A 14,398-nucleotide genomic window follows, 5' to 3' on the forward strand; every position below is an offset into this window, starting at 1 on the left:
AGGGACCGTCCTCTCCTTGGTCATGTTCAGCGAGCGTTGAGGCTGCTCGTTCCATTGTCAATAGGTCCATGAAATCCCTCATCCAGGTGTCCATGCAGAAACAATTTGGCTTTTGGATCTTCCAGTTCATCATGATTGTACGCTTAACTGATATATGTGCTAGTGTAATGATGCGTTGCGTAAGTGCTGATTGTATACCAACTACCCCTATGCCCAAGAGGCAGACTCTTATACATAAGGGTATTTTAACACTGAGAATAGAGGATAGTCTTAAAATGACCTTGTGCCAAAAACTCTTCACTGTGGGGCAATGCCACAACATGTGGATGAGTGTTCCTACCTCCCCACATCCATGCCAGCACAAATCTGATGGCTTGATCAATTTTTTTTTATTTTACATGGTGTAATATAGGCTCGATGAACTACCTTTAATTGTATCATTTTATATCTTACACATTTGGATGATGTTGTTGTATTTTTTAAAACAGTCTCCCATTGTGGAGCAGTCAAGGAAACCTTCAAATCCCTCTCCCACTGCTGTTTAATGGAGGCCAGGCCATCTGATGAGCTAAGTGACAGTAACCTGTAGATCTTAGATACTGACCTCCTTTCTGAAGCGATCCTTCTTAGTCTGTCATCCATATCCTTGTTTATCCCCATATCTCTATTTTTAATGGATACTGATCTTACTACAGATCTTAACTGAAAGTACAACATTAATTCACTATCTCTTAAATTATACAGATCTTTCAATTAGGGATGCTCGATATTGGCTTTTTTACCGATACCGATATTCCGATATTGTCCAACTCCAATTTCCGATACCGATACCGATACCGATATCAACCGATACCGATATATGCAGGGTTTCCCCCCCAAAAAACGGAATAATTTCAGGTAACTAATAATTTCACTGGATGCATTCAAAAGGCTTTCTAAATGTAAGCATTATCTGTGCAAAATATGATCATTAAAAAAGTAAAAATGAACATTTTAAACCAACATGCATACTTTTGACAATAAATAAAATAAGAATTGGTTCTTACTTGCTTGCCTGGGTAAATAAAGGTTAAATAAATGTTAAAAAAAAAAAAAAAAAAAAAAAAAAAAAAATGTTATTGTTTTTTTTTTTTTTTTTTTACCGATACCGATATTTTCCGCCATAGATAGACAAATGGAAGTATGAATAGCCTTTGAACGAATCCTCCAAAAAAAGATAGTCAACTGGAATATGTTAGTTCGTTACACATATGTTGGATTATGTAATTGGTTTGTCATGACCCATTGTGAAACAAAATAAAAATTGCAGGGGAAAAAGAAAAGAAAATGGCTGTAGATTTTTATTTCTTTTGTCAGACTTGGATCTACTATTGAGCATTTCCCAAACTTAGGGTCGCGGACCCGTTTTTATTGGGTCGCCAATTGGCAGAGTAAAATGCATAACAATCAGGCACGTTGGAAGGGGGGGTGTGGCAGCTTCAGCTACTGCACAAAAGTAAAACAGTATTTTTATATACTGTAACATATATACAATATAAGTTATAAGTTTATCCTGCTCAAAGCACTTTAGCTGGTGCAATAGCAACCAGCTAGTCTTCCTGGGGTCCACACACAAAAAAAAAAACATACAAAAACAATCACTATTGCAAAAACAAAATTATTAAAAGTCAGTACACACAATGCATAATGAAACTACTGTAACAATTAAGCTAAAATTACATTAGTGTAAAACAAAAACAAAAAATTACTTTACAGTGTTAAAAACAATTTTAAAACAATTTAAGATTCTTTTAAAAAGTGAATCTACTGTAAATGCAGCAGAGGTTCCGAGGCAGGCCATTCCAAAGAGTTAATGATCTAAAAATAAAAAACTTGACTTCACCATTACACTGACACACTTGTAAATACGTTAATTCTTGTTAGATTGCCCGACTGTATTATTTTCCTCGCTGTGTGAAAAACTACAGAACTTTGCATCTGAGGGGAGTGGCCACTGGCTGAGTGCTCTCTGTCTCGGGTGCCGGAGAGGAGAAGCACAGACAACATGAGAGAGGAGAGATGAGACGCACCTAAATCCATTGCCGCAACACATTAATATCTTTAGAGCTGTGTGTGTTAAATTGTATCTGAATCGGGAGATGATCTTCTCTCGTCACAATTGAAATTGTATTTCTCCGTCACGCAAAAGCTGGCTGGCAGTCTCATTGAATAGACAGAGGCAATTTTCTTTTTTTTTGGGACCTACTTTTTCTGTGGATGGTTTTGTGAATAAATCTCCATTATGCTTAAATTACTGTGTGTTTATTGTATAGCAATAAGGTTGGGTGAATCCGGCCATTGTATAAACGCATTACATCACTTGAAGTCATGTGTTATACGAATTAGATCACGCCTAGGGGGGTCTAACAACCTAACATCACTCCGTTGTGTGATGTAATGCTTAAATAAACAACCCTACTCTGTAATTCCTTACATGGGCCTCAATCAGAAGAGGGAGAAAAAATATATTTTTTTTAGATTAGATTCAAATGTATTGTCATTATACAGCACAACGAAAATAAGTTTGGCATCCAACCAGAGTGCAAATTTAATGGTAAAGTGCAAGAGATATGTACAGGTGATGGCTACAAATTAGTACTACCGAGTAGGGCTGTCACGATTCGTCAACGAGTACATTTTGTCGATTTGCATATTCATGATCGACGTGTCGTATTGTTACATGTGCCTTTTGCGGTGGAAATGGCAGACGTTCAAAGTCATAACATGCGCAACGTGTAATCTAACTAATGCACAGAATAGAATTAACTTATCTTAGACCACTATTCGTGATTCTGCCTAGAGCCAGGACTCGACAGTCACATAACTTCCGTGTTTCGCTCCAGCTGGAAGCGAGGGGCTGAGCCTGGCTGATACCCACACTTTACAGAAGCAGCTTGGCAGCTCTTCAGCCCTGCGTTCTATAGCCTGTGATAACTCCTCTTGGGAGTCTCGCTGTTGCTATGCAAACTCTGCGAGCAATGGGTCCAATAAATGAGTCTTTAACCCTTTCACTGCCTCACTAGTTGTGCAACAACACACAGAAGGTTAACCCTTTCACTGCCACACGGTTAACCATCGGTAGTGTGGCCAGGGGCGTAGCTGGGGGGGGGGGGGGTAGATTAGGATGATTCCAAGGGCCCAGCACTGGGGGGGGGCCCAAACATTTTTTTTTTTTTTTTTTTACTAGACATCACTCAGGTGTATTATTAATGCTCTCATTGATACTATGTTTGTTTCTGAAGTGTGTGTGTGTGTGTGTGTGTGTGTGTGTGTGTGTGTGTGTGTGTGTGTGTGTGTGTGTGTGTGTGTGTGAGATATATAGAGAGAGGGGGGGCTTTGGTAGACTATTGCATTGGTCCATTCATTGAAGATGAACGCAATGCGACATCCTTTACTAGGCTCACCCACCAACAGTGCAGGTGCTGAACTGCTGATCCGAATGTATAGGTAAAAACCATATTATGCGTTTTAATCAATAAAAAAATGGCCAAAATTTTTTTCGCTCGCGCGCTAACGCGCGCTCGCATTCACTGGGGGCCTACATATACATTCTTTCATGGGGCCCAGAATCTGGAGCTACACCCCTGAGTGTGGCAGTGAAAGGGTTAACATGCTTTATATCCTCGCCATTACTATATGCCTGTCGCGGTTAAAAACCTTTTAAACTAACGTTAGCTGCTAGTGCTAACTAAACTAAGCTAGCTCACAGGCACAGGAGAAATCAGTTTCAGTGACCTCTTACCGTATCTAAGGTAATCAACAAGTAAGCTAGCGACCACTGCTGTCCCCACTGTCAACAGCACCGTTCCTCCCAGGTGTCTCAATATAAAAGTATAAACAAACTATACAGCAACATTAATCTGTCTAATATATATATAGGTACTTGTAATAGGTAATGTAGCGATTTTCAAATTATCAGTAAAGGAGCTATTTCTCAGTTGAGGTGTAGTTTGACCAACTGTCAACTTTTCACAGAATGTTTAGAATCTTTCAACTAGGGCAGCTGTCACGATTCGTCGACCTATGGCATTTTCTCATTAGGAACGGTTGCCTCCGTTCCGTTCAATCAGTTTCATGGAGTTCTAATAGTGAGCAAAGGGGGGGGGGGTCTCACTCTCCCTCTCTCTCTGTACGTTCAATGATGATGATCAATGAAGTAGCCAAAATGTACACTATAAAAACGAACTTGATAGTTGATTAAATATTTCTCTTCATTAGCAAAAATATTGTAACATCATTAAGTCTGCTATAAGCTATTCTCCCTCTCGTGTGTGTGTGTGTGTGTGTGTGCATACATTTACTATATGCTACTCTTTTTCACATGGATTAGGCTAATTAGCTTTAATAATCCTGATTTCTGAGCCTATTTTATTCAAAAGGAAGATATTGATTTAAATATGTATATAGCCTATATATAAAAAAAAAAAAAAAATTAATCGTATCTCCTGTGCTGGCACAAGCACTACCATACCGTGAGAGAGATGACACACAATACATATAATAATTCATGGAAATATACTAAAAAGCTATTTATGGCCGGTAATAATCTCTCTGGCTGGTAGTTTTTTTAATCTAAAGCTAAAAAGGATGAGGATACTCATTAAACATTTTGAAATATTTAATTGAAATAGATTTTTCTGGTAAATGAATGGTTAATGATTAATCGACTTAATCGATATAATAATCAACTGATTAATTGATAATAATGCACAGTGATACAGGTATAAAGACAGTATGGTTGTAGTCATACTGGCCAGCAGCGTAACTACTAAGAGTAGGGTATGTACAGATATAGATATACTATCTACAGATATGTAAAAGGACTACTGTATGTGCAGGTAAGTACGGACAGGTGTGGATAGATATCTTGCTTGAAACTTTCCTTGTGGTCTTATTTGGGGTGAAAGAGAATACTCTTATGTTGATGGCCTCTCGTAAAACTCTGGTGGGTGGACTGCGTTCAGCCATATAATACTCACTCTCTGTGCAGTCTTTAAGGAGGGCCTCTGTCATCTTAAATCTCAGGGAGCTGCCTTGTCCCGGAGGCTTCCCTGCAACCTTCAGGCTCTCAGTCGCTCCCTGGCCTCGGAGCACGATGGTGTCGATCACCGTCAGGTTATTCCTGAATGAATTAGACAAAAGTCAAGAGTCGGCACTATAGATATCTTTACTGTACAGCAGGAGAACATCCACTCCATTTAGCAGATAACCACTTATTAAAGGAGCTCCCGTCTTAAACGGAGCTACTGAGAAATTTGATCCCGTAGATGGACCTGGCTGACGCGCCGTTATATTTGTTTGATCCGATACCAAACAGTCAGTGTTCCAATGATAAAATGCAGGCAGGCGAGGCAGCTCTTCTTGGAAAATTATATTTATTTTGCTTCACCGTGCAAACAGGATATCTAAAGTGATCAATAATAATTGTTACAATAACTAACTTGCATATACAAACATTTCGCCCTGCGGCGTGTTCATACAGCGGTAACCTGCAACCTACGACCTGCAATAACCTGCAATAACCTGTGGTCAAAAACCATTGCCCTTTCCGGGTCAAACTCCTAATTTCACCCAGTGTACCTGGCGCTTATATACACATCAGCGCCACCCCATGGTCACATAAATCCATCACACATTCCATCCATTTAGCCCTTACAACACTTACAGGAAAATAAGAATTGCAAATGTAAAGAAACTTTTTTATAGTCTCAAAATTCACGTCACACTTGTTGTCAGTCCTTATCGACAGATGCCTCTTACATACTCGTACATTTAGATTGCTAAGGCTTCTCTTATAATTGCACAATTGAAATGTCACTTAGAATAAAGTGAGCTGCATAAAACTCAACCATCATTATCTTGCAACTAAACTCATGTACGCCGTCCCTGGTGGGTCCAGCAAATGCTCTCACTTAATGTAGTGAGAAAGTGTTGTTTTACAAAAACCAGGCACAAGTTAATAGCCAAGAAAATTATTTTAAACGGCAGTCTACGTTGAGCTAATGGCACTGGTTTGATTCGTCAGGTTAAAAAAGTCATCAATACGACGACCACGAACCTGACGATGAGCAGGGAGGAGACACTGTGGTTGCTGACGGGAGTGAACCTCACATTGAAGGACTTGACCTCTCCTGGAAGGAGCAGGAGGTTGTAGACAAAGGGCCGAGTCGAGCCCTCTGTAAACCCTGAGCTGGTCTTTGTTGGGGAAGTCTGGTAAATAAACACAGGCCGCCCATTACAGAGAAACAAGTTCCACATGTTGTCGAAAATGACAGATGGGTTAGCTGTGGTTAGCAATTCAATAACATGGCAACCAGCAAGAGTTTTTGAATGAATTGTGACATGGTTTACTGAATGAATGAATGGTGACATGGTTTACGAATTAATGAATTAATGAATGAATTGTGACATGGTTTACTGAATGAATGAATTGTGAAATGGTTTACTGAATGAATGAATGAATGGTGACATGGTTTACTGAATGAATGAATTAATGAATGAATTGTGACATGGTTTACTGAATGAATGAATTGTGACATGGTTTACTGAATGAATGAATTGTGAAATGGTTTACTGAATGAATGAATGAATGAATGAATGAATGAATGAATGGTGACATGGTTTACTGAATGAATGAATTGTGACATGGTTTACTGAATGAATGAATGAATGAATGAATGAATGAATTGTGACATGGTTTACTGAATGAATGAATTGTGACATGGTTTACTGAATGAATGAATTGTGACATGGTTTACTGAATGAATGAATTGTGACATGGTTTACTGAATGAATGAATGGTGACATGGTTTACTGAATGAATGAATGAATTGTGACATGGTTTACTGAATAAATGAATTGTGACATGGTTTACTGAATGAATGAATTGTGAAATGGTTTACTGAATGAATGAATGAATGAATGGTGACATGGTTTACTGAATGAATGAATTGTGACATGGTTTACTGAATGAATGAATGAATTGTGACATGGTTTACTGAATGAATGAATTGTGACATGGTTTACTGAATGAATTAATTGTGACATGGTTTACTGAATGAATGAATTGTGACATGGTTTACTGAATGAATGAATTGTGACATGGTTTACTGAATGAATGAATGGTGACATGGTTTACTGAATGAATGAATGGTGACATGGTTTACTGAATGAATGAATTGTGACATGGTTTACTGAATGAATGAATTGTGACATGGTTTACTGAATGAATTCATCGTCACCGATCCTCCCCTGTAGTACTCACGTGATTTCTGTGGACCTGGAATTCCAGAGTGTTTGTGTCAATGTTGATGTTTGACAGCTTTCCTAATAATGGCAGCCTGGAAAAATAAGACAGCAAGGATCAACATACGCCTAGTAATTTGGTGATGTACATAGAATAGAATAAAAAGACTAAACATATTTGCTTGTATAGGGTTTTTTATCTGCAAACAAAGCAATATACGCACATCTAAATATTCATTTGTGCAGGAGGAACATTCGAGGAACAGTCCAAAAGATTACACTAGGGATGGGACAAAATATCCATACTGTGATATATCGTTGTACTTTCTCTTGTGACATGTTAACGATACACTGGCGCCAAGTATACATGTGTTAAACATTTTTGCTTGATAATCCTATTTTACGGCAATAAAAATAATTGGACTGAAAACGTTATCTTATTAGATAACACAAATTATGTACCGGTATATATATTTTATTGCAGATAGTGATCAATTAATAGTTAATAATAATCAAGTTGGGGTCAGTGTGTTTTAAAGAGGCACTATGCAAATGTGTTGAATATTGTTTCAGGTCCAGTTGTCCAGTTTGTGATGCACACTAAAGAATCTGATAAGCTTTCATGTCAATTCTGTGAATAAACACATAATTCCTACTTTTCACCCTTTTATGGGCATTTTCTCTTCTTCAGTTACACAGATGTATCGTAGATGAAATATTGATTATCGCAGATGTCGTGTATTGTGATATTATCATTATTGAGGGGTAAATTCATCACAGTATCGTATCGTCCTGCCCCTATCCAAGACAGTTATTGACCTTTCGACCTGAATACCAAAAGGTTGTTGTTTTTTCTTCTTTAGAGCTAAAAAAAAATCTTTTGGACCATTATATTTTGGAGAGTTCCTACTTCCTACCTGTCAGCTAGCTTCCCAGAAAACACAGAGGGGTTGGGGAACAGAGCCAGGGGGAGAACCTGGACAAAGACGGGGACGTCAGCTGGGTTCTCCAGAACCACCTCCTCTTCCTGCATAGAAACGAGACCAATACTCTCAGCTTCACCTAAATCACACCAGTTCACACACACCCCAACTGTGTGTAGGTGTGTAGGTGTGTGTGTGTGTGTGTGTGTGTGTGTGTGTGTGTGTGTGTGTGCGTGCGTGTGTGCGAGTGCAAGAGTGTGTGAGTCTGTGTGTACATGTATACATTTATACAGGCCTGCAAAGAGGCAAACTGTTTATACTCACAGAGGAGCTGTTTGTATTGGTCAGCGGGAAGGTAATTTGCTGAGAAGAGTTGACCAATGACGGCCACATCAGCTGTGCTGTTATTTTAGCTTGTACGTTCTTCTGAAGGTCGGCGTTGACCTCGAAGATGGCTTCAACCCTTCAACGACAAGATGAAAAAGAATCCCATTGACTATATTCACACGGTGGCCATTTTCAGGAGTGTAAAAAGTACCCAGAAATTATACTTAAGTGAAAGTATGGGTACCGTCTCAAAATCGTACTCAAGTAAAAGTCAGAGTATCTGGCTAAAAACACACTTGAGTAAAAGTCAAAACGTTTCTACTTTGAAATGTACTTAAGTACTAAAAAGAAAAAGTAAAAACTTTTTTTTATTCCGGGGCAATGAAATGCTCAGTTTCGTCCTCTTCATCACGCGTACTATCGTTTGTGGCCATCTTCTATAGCTTGTCACTGACTGTCTATTCTTCTGATAGCAGGTGTTTAATCAAAGATCCCTGCTTTCTAGTCTTGCACAAGGACCAATCAGCATGGGTATGGGCGGGTTAATTTTCCATTGATGGGGATTTGATTGGCTGTTTTTAAATAAAGTGTGGCATCAGGATTAATAACGTTAACGTTATTTAACCAGAGAAACAAATATACTAATTAAAATGGTTGGACCTGCAAGATTTGTACTTTGTAGGTCTGCATTTTAAATGTAAGGAGTAAAAAGTATGTTTTTTTTCTCTGAAATGTAATTGATATACAAACCTAATAATACTTGAGTAAAGTACAAATCCCCAAAAACAGTACTTGTAATGAAGTAATTTACACCCCTGCTCTTATGTCATGCTCAGGATGGAATTCCTCACCACACTGTTCAGTCATTCCAACCTGAGCATGACATAAGAGCAAAATGGCCACCGTGTGAATTATGGTCAATGCCACTTTGTGAACCGGCTTATAAAACAACAAAGAAATGGTACAGTTTGATAAATCCATTGCCCAAAGATCCCTTTAAGAATTATCGCATCACTTACTCGTGGCCTGAACGCTCTTTCAGCTCCTTCCATCGTCGGAGGAGTTTCTGGTGCAAATCTACATCAGCATCCCAGATATCCTCCTGCAAGGCTAGTCCATGAGGCCTGGCCTCCGCTGTAAACACAGACAAATATCAATGGCTGAAGACACGGTTTTGCCTGTTGGACATTTGAAAAAAATAAAAATTGTAATAATTCCAATGCTTCAATAACTGGGCTTGGGAGAATACTTACATTTAGGGACAAAAGGTAATCCCACATAACAGTAATCACCACATTGCAAACTGGCATCAAAATAAATATTTGCCACCTGCAAAAGAGAGGAGGTAGAAGGAAGAAGAGAGGGTCACTCAGTATTTCTCACAGGTTCATAAGTTATTCCTACAGTAGGTCTTAGGTTAGGAATAAATCACAGGTTAATAGGTTATTCCTACAGTAGGTCTTAGGTTATGAATAAGTCACGGGTTCTTAGGCTATTCCTAGGTCTTAGGTTAGGAATAAGTCACAGGTTCTTAGGCTATTCCTAGGTCTTGATTTGATTTTGATTTGAAATCTTTATTTCGAACATTCAATGAATACAAACAAACAATAACAAAAGCAAAACAACTCAATCTACATGTTCGAAAAGGAGTAGGAAGAAGTATACACTTATTTAATCCTACCCCTTTTCCACTACTCAAATGAGTGTACTATTTTAAAACATAAAAAAAAAATATATATATATATATATATATATATATATATATATATATATATATATATATATATATGCAAAACAAAAAACAGAAACTATATATGTAAAACATGAAAGAAATAAAATAAAAATGTAAACACCCGTGAATATCAAGTCCCTTCCTCATCCCTGTACCTTGTGAACATAATTTCCTTATACATCAGTTTGAATTGTCTCATGTTTGGACATTGCTTTAGCACCACATTTAGACTGTTCCACAGTTTCACTCCACATATCGAGATGCAGTGTCTTCTCATGGTAGTGCGTACATTTAGCACTTTTAAATTGTGTTCTCCCCTCAGATTATAACCCCCCTCCCTATCAAAGAACAATTCTTGAATGTTTCTTGGAAGTGCATGACTTTTTGCTTCATACATTAATTGTGCCGTTTTAAATTCCACAAGATCATTTAACTTCAATGTCTTTGACTCCAAAAACAATATGTTAGTGTGATCACGATAACCTGCAATGTGAACTATCCTTATGGCCCTTTTTTGGAGTATAAAAAGTGGTTGTAGTGTAGACTTATAATTGTTTCCCCAGACTTCAGCACAGTAATTTAAATATGGTAAAACTAGTGAACAGTAGAGAATGTAGAGTGATTTTCTATCCAGAATGTGCTTTACTTTACTCATGACTGAAATGCTTCGTGAGAGTTTAGATTGGACATGTTTTATGTGAGGTTTCCAACAGATTTTATGGTCTATTATTACACCTAGGAATTTATTTTCATAAACTCTTTCAATAATCACATAATTTATTTTAACTTGTACCCGAGTATCCAATCTACAGTTTCCAAACAACATAATTTTAGTTTTGCTCAAGTTCAATGATAATTTGTTTCTATCAAACCATTCCTTCAATTTCTTCATTTCAGATGTGATGACCCCTAAAAGCTGCTCGACATTCTCACCAGAAAAAAAAAGATTAGTGTCATCCGGAAATAAATACATTTAAATATATTGGATACTTTACATATCTCGTTAATGTACAAGATGAATAGTTTTGGACCCAACACTGACCCCTGGGGGACACCACAAGCAAGGTCTTAGGTTAGGAATAAATCTATGTATAGGAAACACTCTTTTGTAAAGAAAAAAGGGGTTAGAACCGGAGAGAGGAGGAGGAGGAAGAGGAGGATGAGGAGGACGGGGGGCCCCACCTTGGATTTGCGTCTGGGCTCCAACTCATCCTTATTGTTACGGAGCCTTTTGTAATAAAAGCGCACGTCTTCTGTCAGAGAGCGGATCTGCTGCAGCCTCACCCTCTGCGTGAAAGAGCTGTGTATGCTGAAGCTCTGGTGGACAACTTTCCCCTAAAGACAGAGAGGACACGCACACACACACACACACAAACGCACACCATACGTGCACACATGTCAGAGGATACGCCTGTTTGCTCGTCTCACATGTGTCCATAGTGAAAAGACAAGAGGTTCAGTATGAGAACGTTAGGCTGCCTTGGGGTATGTCAGAAATCGGATCACCTGCTTATTGTTAGTGCAGGACAGCTGTGAAACCTCACTCTTCGTGGAAAAACAAGAACACTGTGATGTGGCTGTTGTTGTTTTATCAGGCCATCATTCATTATGAGAAATAGAAATCCTTTTCCAAAAGGTTCTGGCATGTCCTTGACGTTCTGTACATGATGTTGTTGCACTACAAAGTAATTTCAAGATACATTAAATTGGAATTATTTTATTTGAGAGTTCTATGCAGGTACTCGAGAGTGAAAAGAAAATAACAGTGATCCAGGTTAAAGTATGTAAATTAGATTTAAATCTGCTTTGTAAAAAAAACGTTTACCTTCCTTGCTTCATGTGGGTTAAGTTGCCAATCACTGACTTCTACAGTAAAAAATAAATAAATACAAACCCTGAATACATGTGTTTGGAACGATGCAGATGACCGCATCTCCTCTAATTGCCACTTGTATGTTTAGATAATTCGGTACCTCAGACGAAGAACCATACAAGTCCTTCAAGTTTTCAGAAGAATAACGTTTTCAAACTTTGTTATCTAAAGATGGTAAGGGTTGTGTTCATTCGCAGTTAAAGACAGTAGAGGTTGAGTGCGTTCTAGTGATATATTACATTCACCGACTTTACAACTGCTGATATATCGGCTTGTCCCAACAGTCTTTTCTGAGTTATATCGTTCTTCAGTGCAAGGGTTCAATCTTTGTTAATAGATGAGCTGAGGTTTACTCACAGGGAAGGAGGGGGGTAGAAGGATGTGTTTGGGTGAGCTGGTTAATGTTCCCACAGCAATGACGGCTTTCACTGGAATGGTTAGCATCTGCCAGACAGGAATAGTTCCATCAACAAACAACAAGACTGAATGTCACACACACAAACCCAGTCTTTCTTAAATCAAACACGTTGACATTTATGGATCTGGTCAAATTTAAAACATCACAAATCATGTACAAAGCCAGAAATAACCTGTTGCCAAAAAATATACAAAAACATTTCAGGGAAAGAAGGTGGCTATAATCTGAACCAAAATTAAATGTGCATATCAATTAGGGATGTCCGATATTATCGGCCTACCAATATTATCGGCCGATATTGGCATTAAAATGTGATATCGGAAAATATCGGTATCCAAATCTTTTTTTTATTTTTATTTTACATTTTTTACATTTCTATAACCTTTATTTACCCAGGCAAGCAGGTAAGAACAAATTCAGATTTTATTTATTGTCAAAAGTATGCATAATGTTGTGTTAATTCCACAACAAGAGATATGTAATGTTAATTACCTGAAATGATTCCGTTTTTTGGGGGGGAAACCCTGCATATATCGTTATCGGTTGATATCGGTATCGGAAATTAAGAGTTGGACAATATCGGTATATCGGTATCGGTAAAAAAGCCAATATCGAACATCCCTAATATCAATCTGTGGGGTGGATTGTGGAACAGTCTGGAGTTAAAGCGAAAACGGAGTACAAACATAAATCAGTTAAAAAATATGTACAAAAAAATCTTTCTTAAATAGGTATCTGGAAGAGGAAGTGTGTTGATTGGGAGTATGTGTACGAATAAAAGAAATAGAAGAAAGTGTATATTATATGGAATTTATTTTTTATATATATTATATATTGTAATATACATTATATATGGTATGTATATTGTAAATGTATTTATATAAATGTATTGGATTATATAGAGATACAGCGTGTATACATATAATTAACAATCGAATACAATTATATAATTTGTGATGAATAGTTAAGGGGTAGGAATATATGAAAAAAAAAAAAAAAAAAAAAAAAAAAGTATATTTCTTCCTACTCCTTTTTCCAAACAGGGTACACTATGATTTGTTTATCCGTTTCCCTTTTGTCTTTTTTTTTTATCCGATGTATATACTGTATAATATGTCAAATGAACATATATTTTTGTTCGGAAATAAAAATCTTTCATTCATTCAATGTAGATAGCAAACTATATACAATATATTAGGGGTGGGGGGGGGAATCAATATGTAGTAGTATCGCGATACTTTGCGTGGCGATACTGTATCGATACAGGGACGCCAAGTATCGATATTTAATTATTCATAAAAAAAAAAAAAAAAATTATATAGGAAGTTGCATTGTTCATTTCAATACCTGTAATAGTACAGTTGTCCAAACACACACACACACACACACATGTGCATTCAGTTAAGTTGGAATATGACTAATACAAACGGTTCAGTTTGTCAGGTACATGCAACACAGATTACAGTGTTTACATCTGTCTGCTTGAGAAAATACCATGTTCTGCAATAAAAATGATTGAAGTGAACAGACTGAACTTTATTTTATTAGATAAAACATGTTGACAGTTTTACTTTGCAGTAAAAAAAAGAAAAAAAAATTAAGAAGAAAAGAAATCGCAATATTCGCGATAGATCGTGTATCGCGGCTCAAGTATCGTGATAGTATCGTATCGCGAGGTTTCTGGCGATTCCCACCCCTACAATATATATATACACAGTAATCTATATAGAGAGCAGATGACTAAACATGGCTCAGCACTCTCAATCAACACGCAACATGTTTCAACCACACAGGCCTTCATCAGGCCAACGCTGAGATTCAGTTTTGTACTTTACTCCCTG

At 37.5% G+C, this 14,398-nt stretch overlaps 1 protein-coding gene across 3 annotated transcripts in view; it reads right to left on the minus strand.

The window, feature by feature from the left end:
* tmem131 (transmembrane protein 131) overlaps positions 1–14,398 on the minus strand; it is an 86,528-nt gene that overhangs the window by 34,850 nt on the left and 37,280 nt on the right. For all 3 annotated transcript variants that reach the window (XM_084309238.1, XM_084309237.1, XM_084309236.1), the window contains exons 19-27: positions 12,497–12,583; positions 11,449–11,601; positions 9,788–9,863; positions 9,554–9,668; positions 8,532–8,670; positions 8,202–8,311; positions 7,304–7,379; positions 6,098–6,249; positions 5,019–5,161 (exon numbers count right to left, since the gene is read on the minus strand). In XM_084309238.1, the coding sequence (XP_084165364.1) occupies positions 5,019–5,161; positions 6,098–6,249; positions 7,304–7,379; positions 8,202–8,311; positions 8,532–8,670; positions 9,554–9,668; positions 9,788–9,863; positions 11,449–11,601; positions 12,497–12,583 (1,051 nt within the window). The remainder of the gene's footprint in view (positions 1–5,018; positions 5,162–6,097; positions 6,250–7,303; positions 7,380–8,201; positions 8,312–8,531; positions 8,671–9,553; positions 9,669–9,787; positions 9,864–11,448; positions 11,602–12,496; positions 12,584–14,398) is intronic.

Source organism: Notolepis coatsorum, assembly GCF_963971535.1.
Source record: "Notolepis coatsorum genome assembly, chromosome: 2".
Classification (NCBI taxonomy): Eukaryota; Metazoa; Chordata; class Actinopteri; order Aulopiformes; family Paralepididae; genus Notolepis; species Notolepis coatsorum.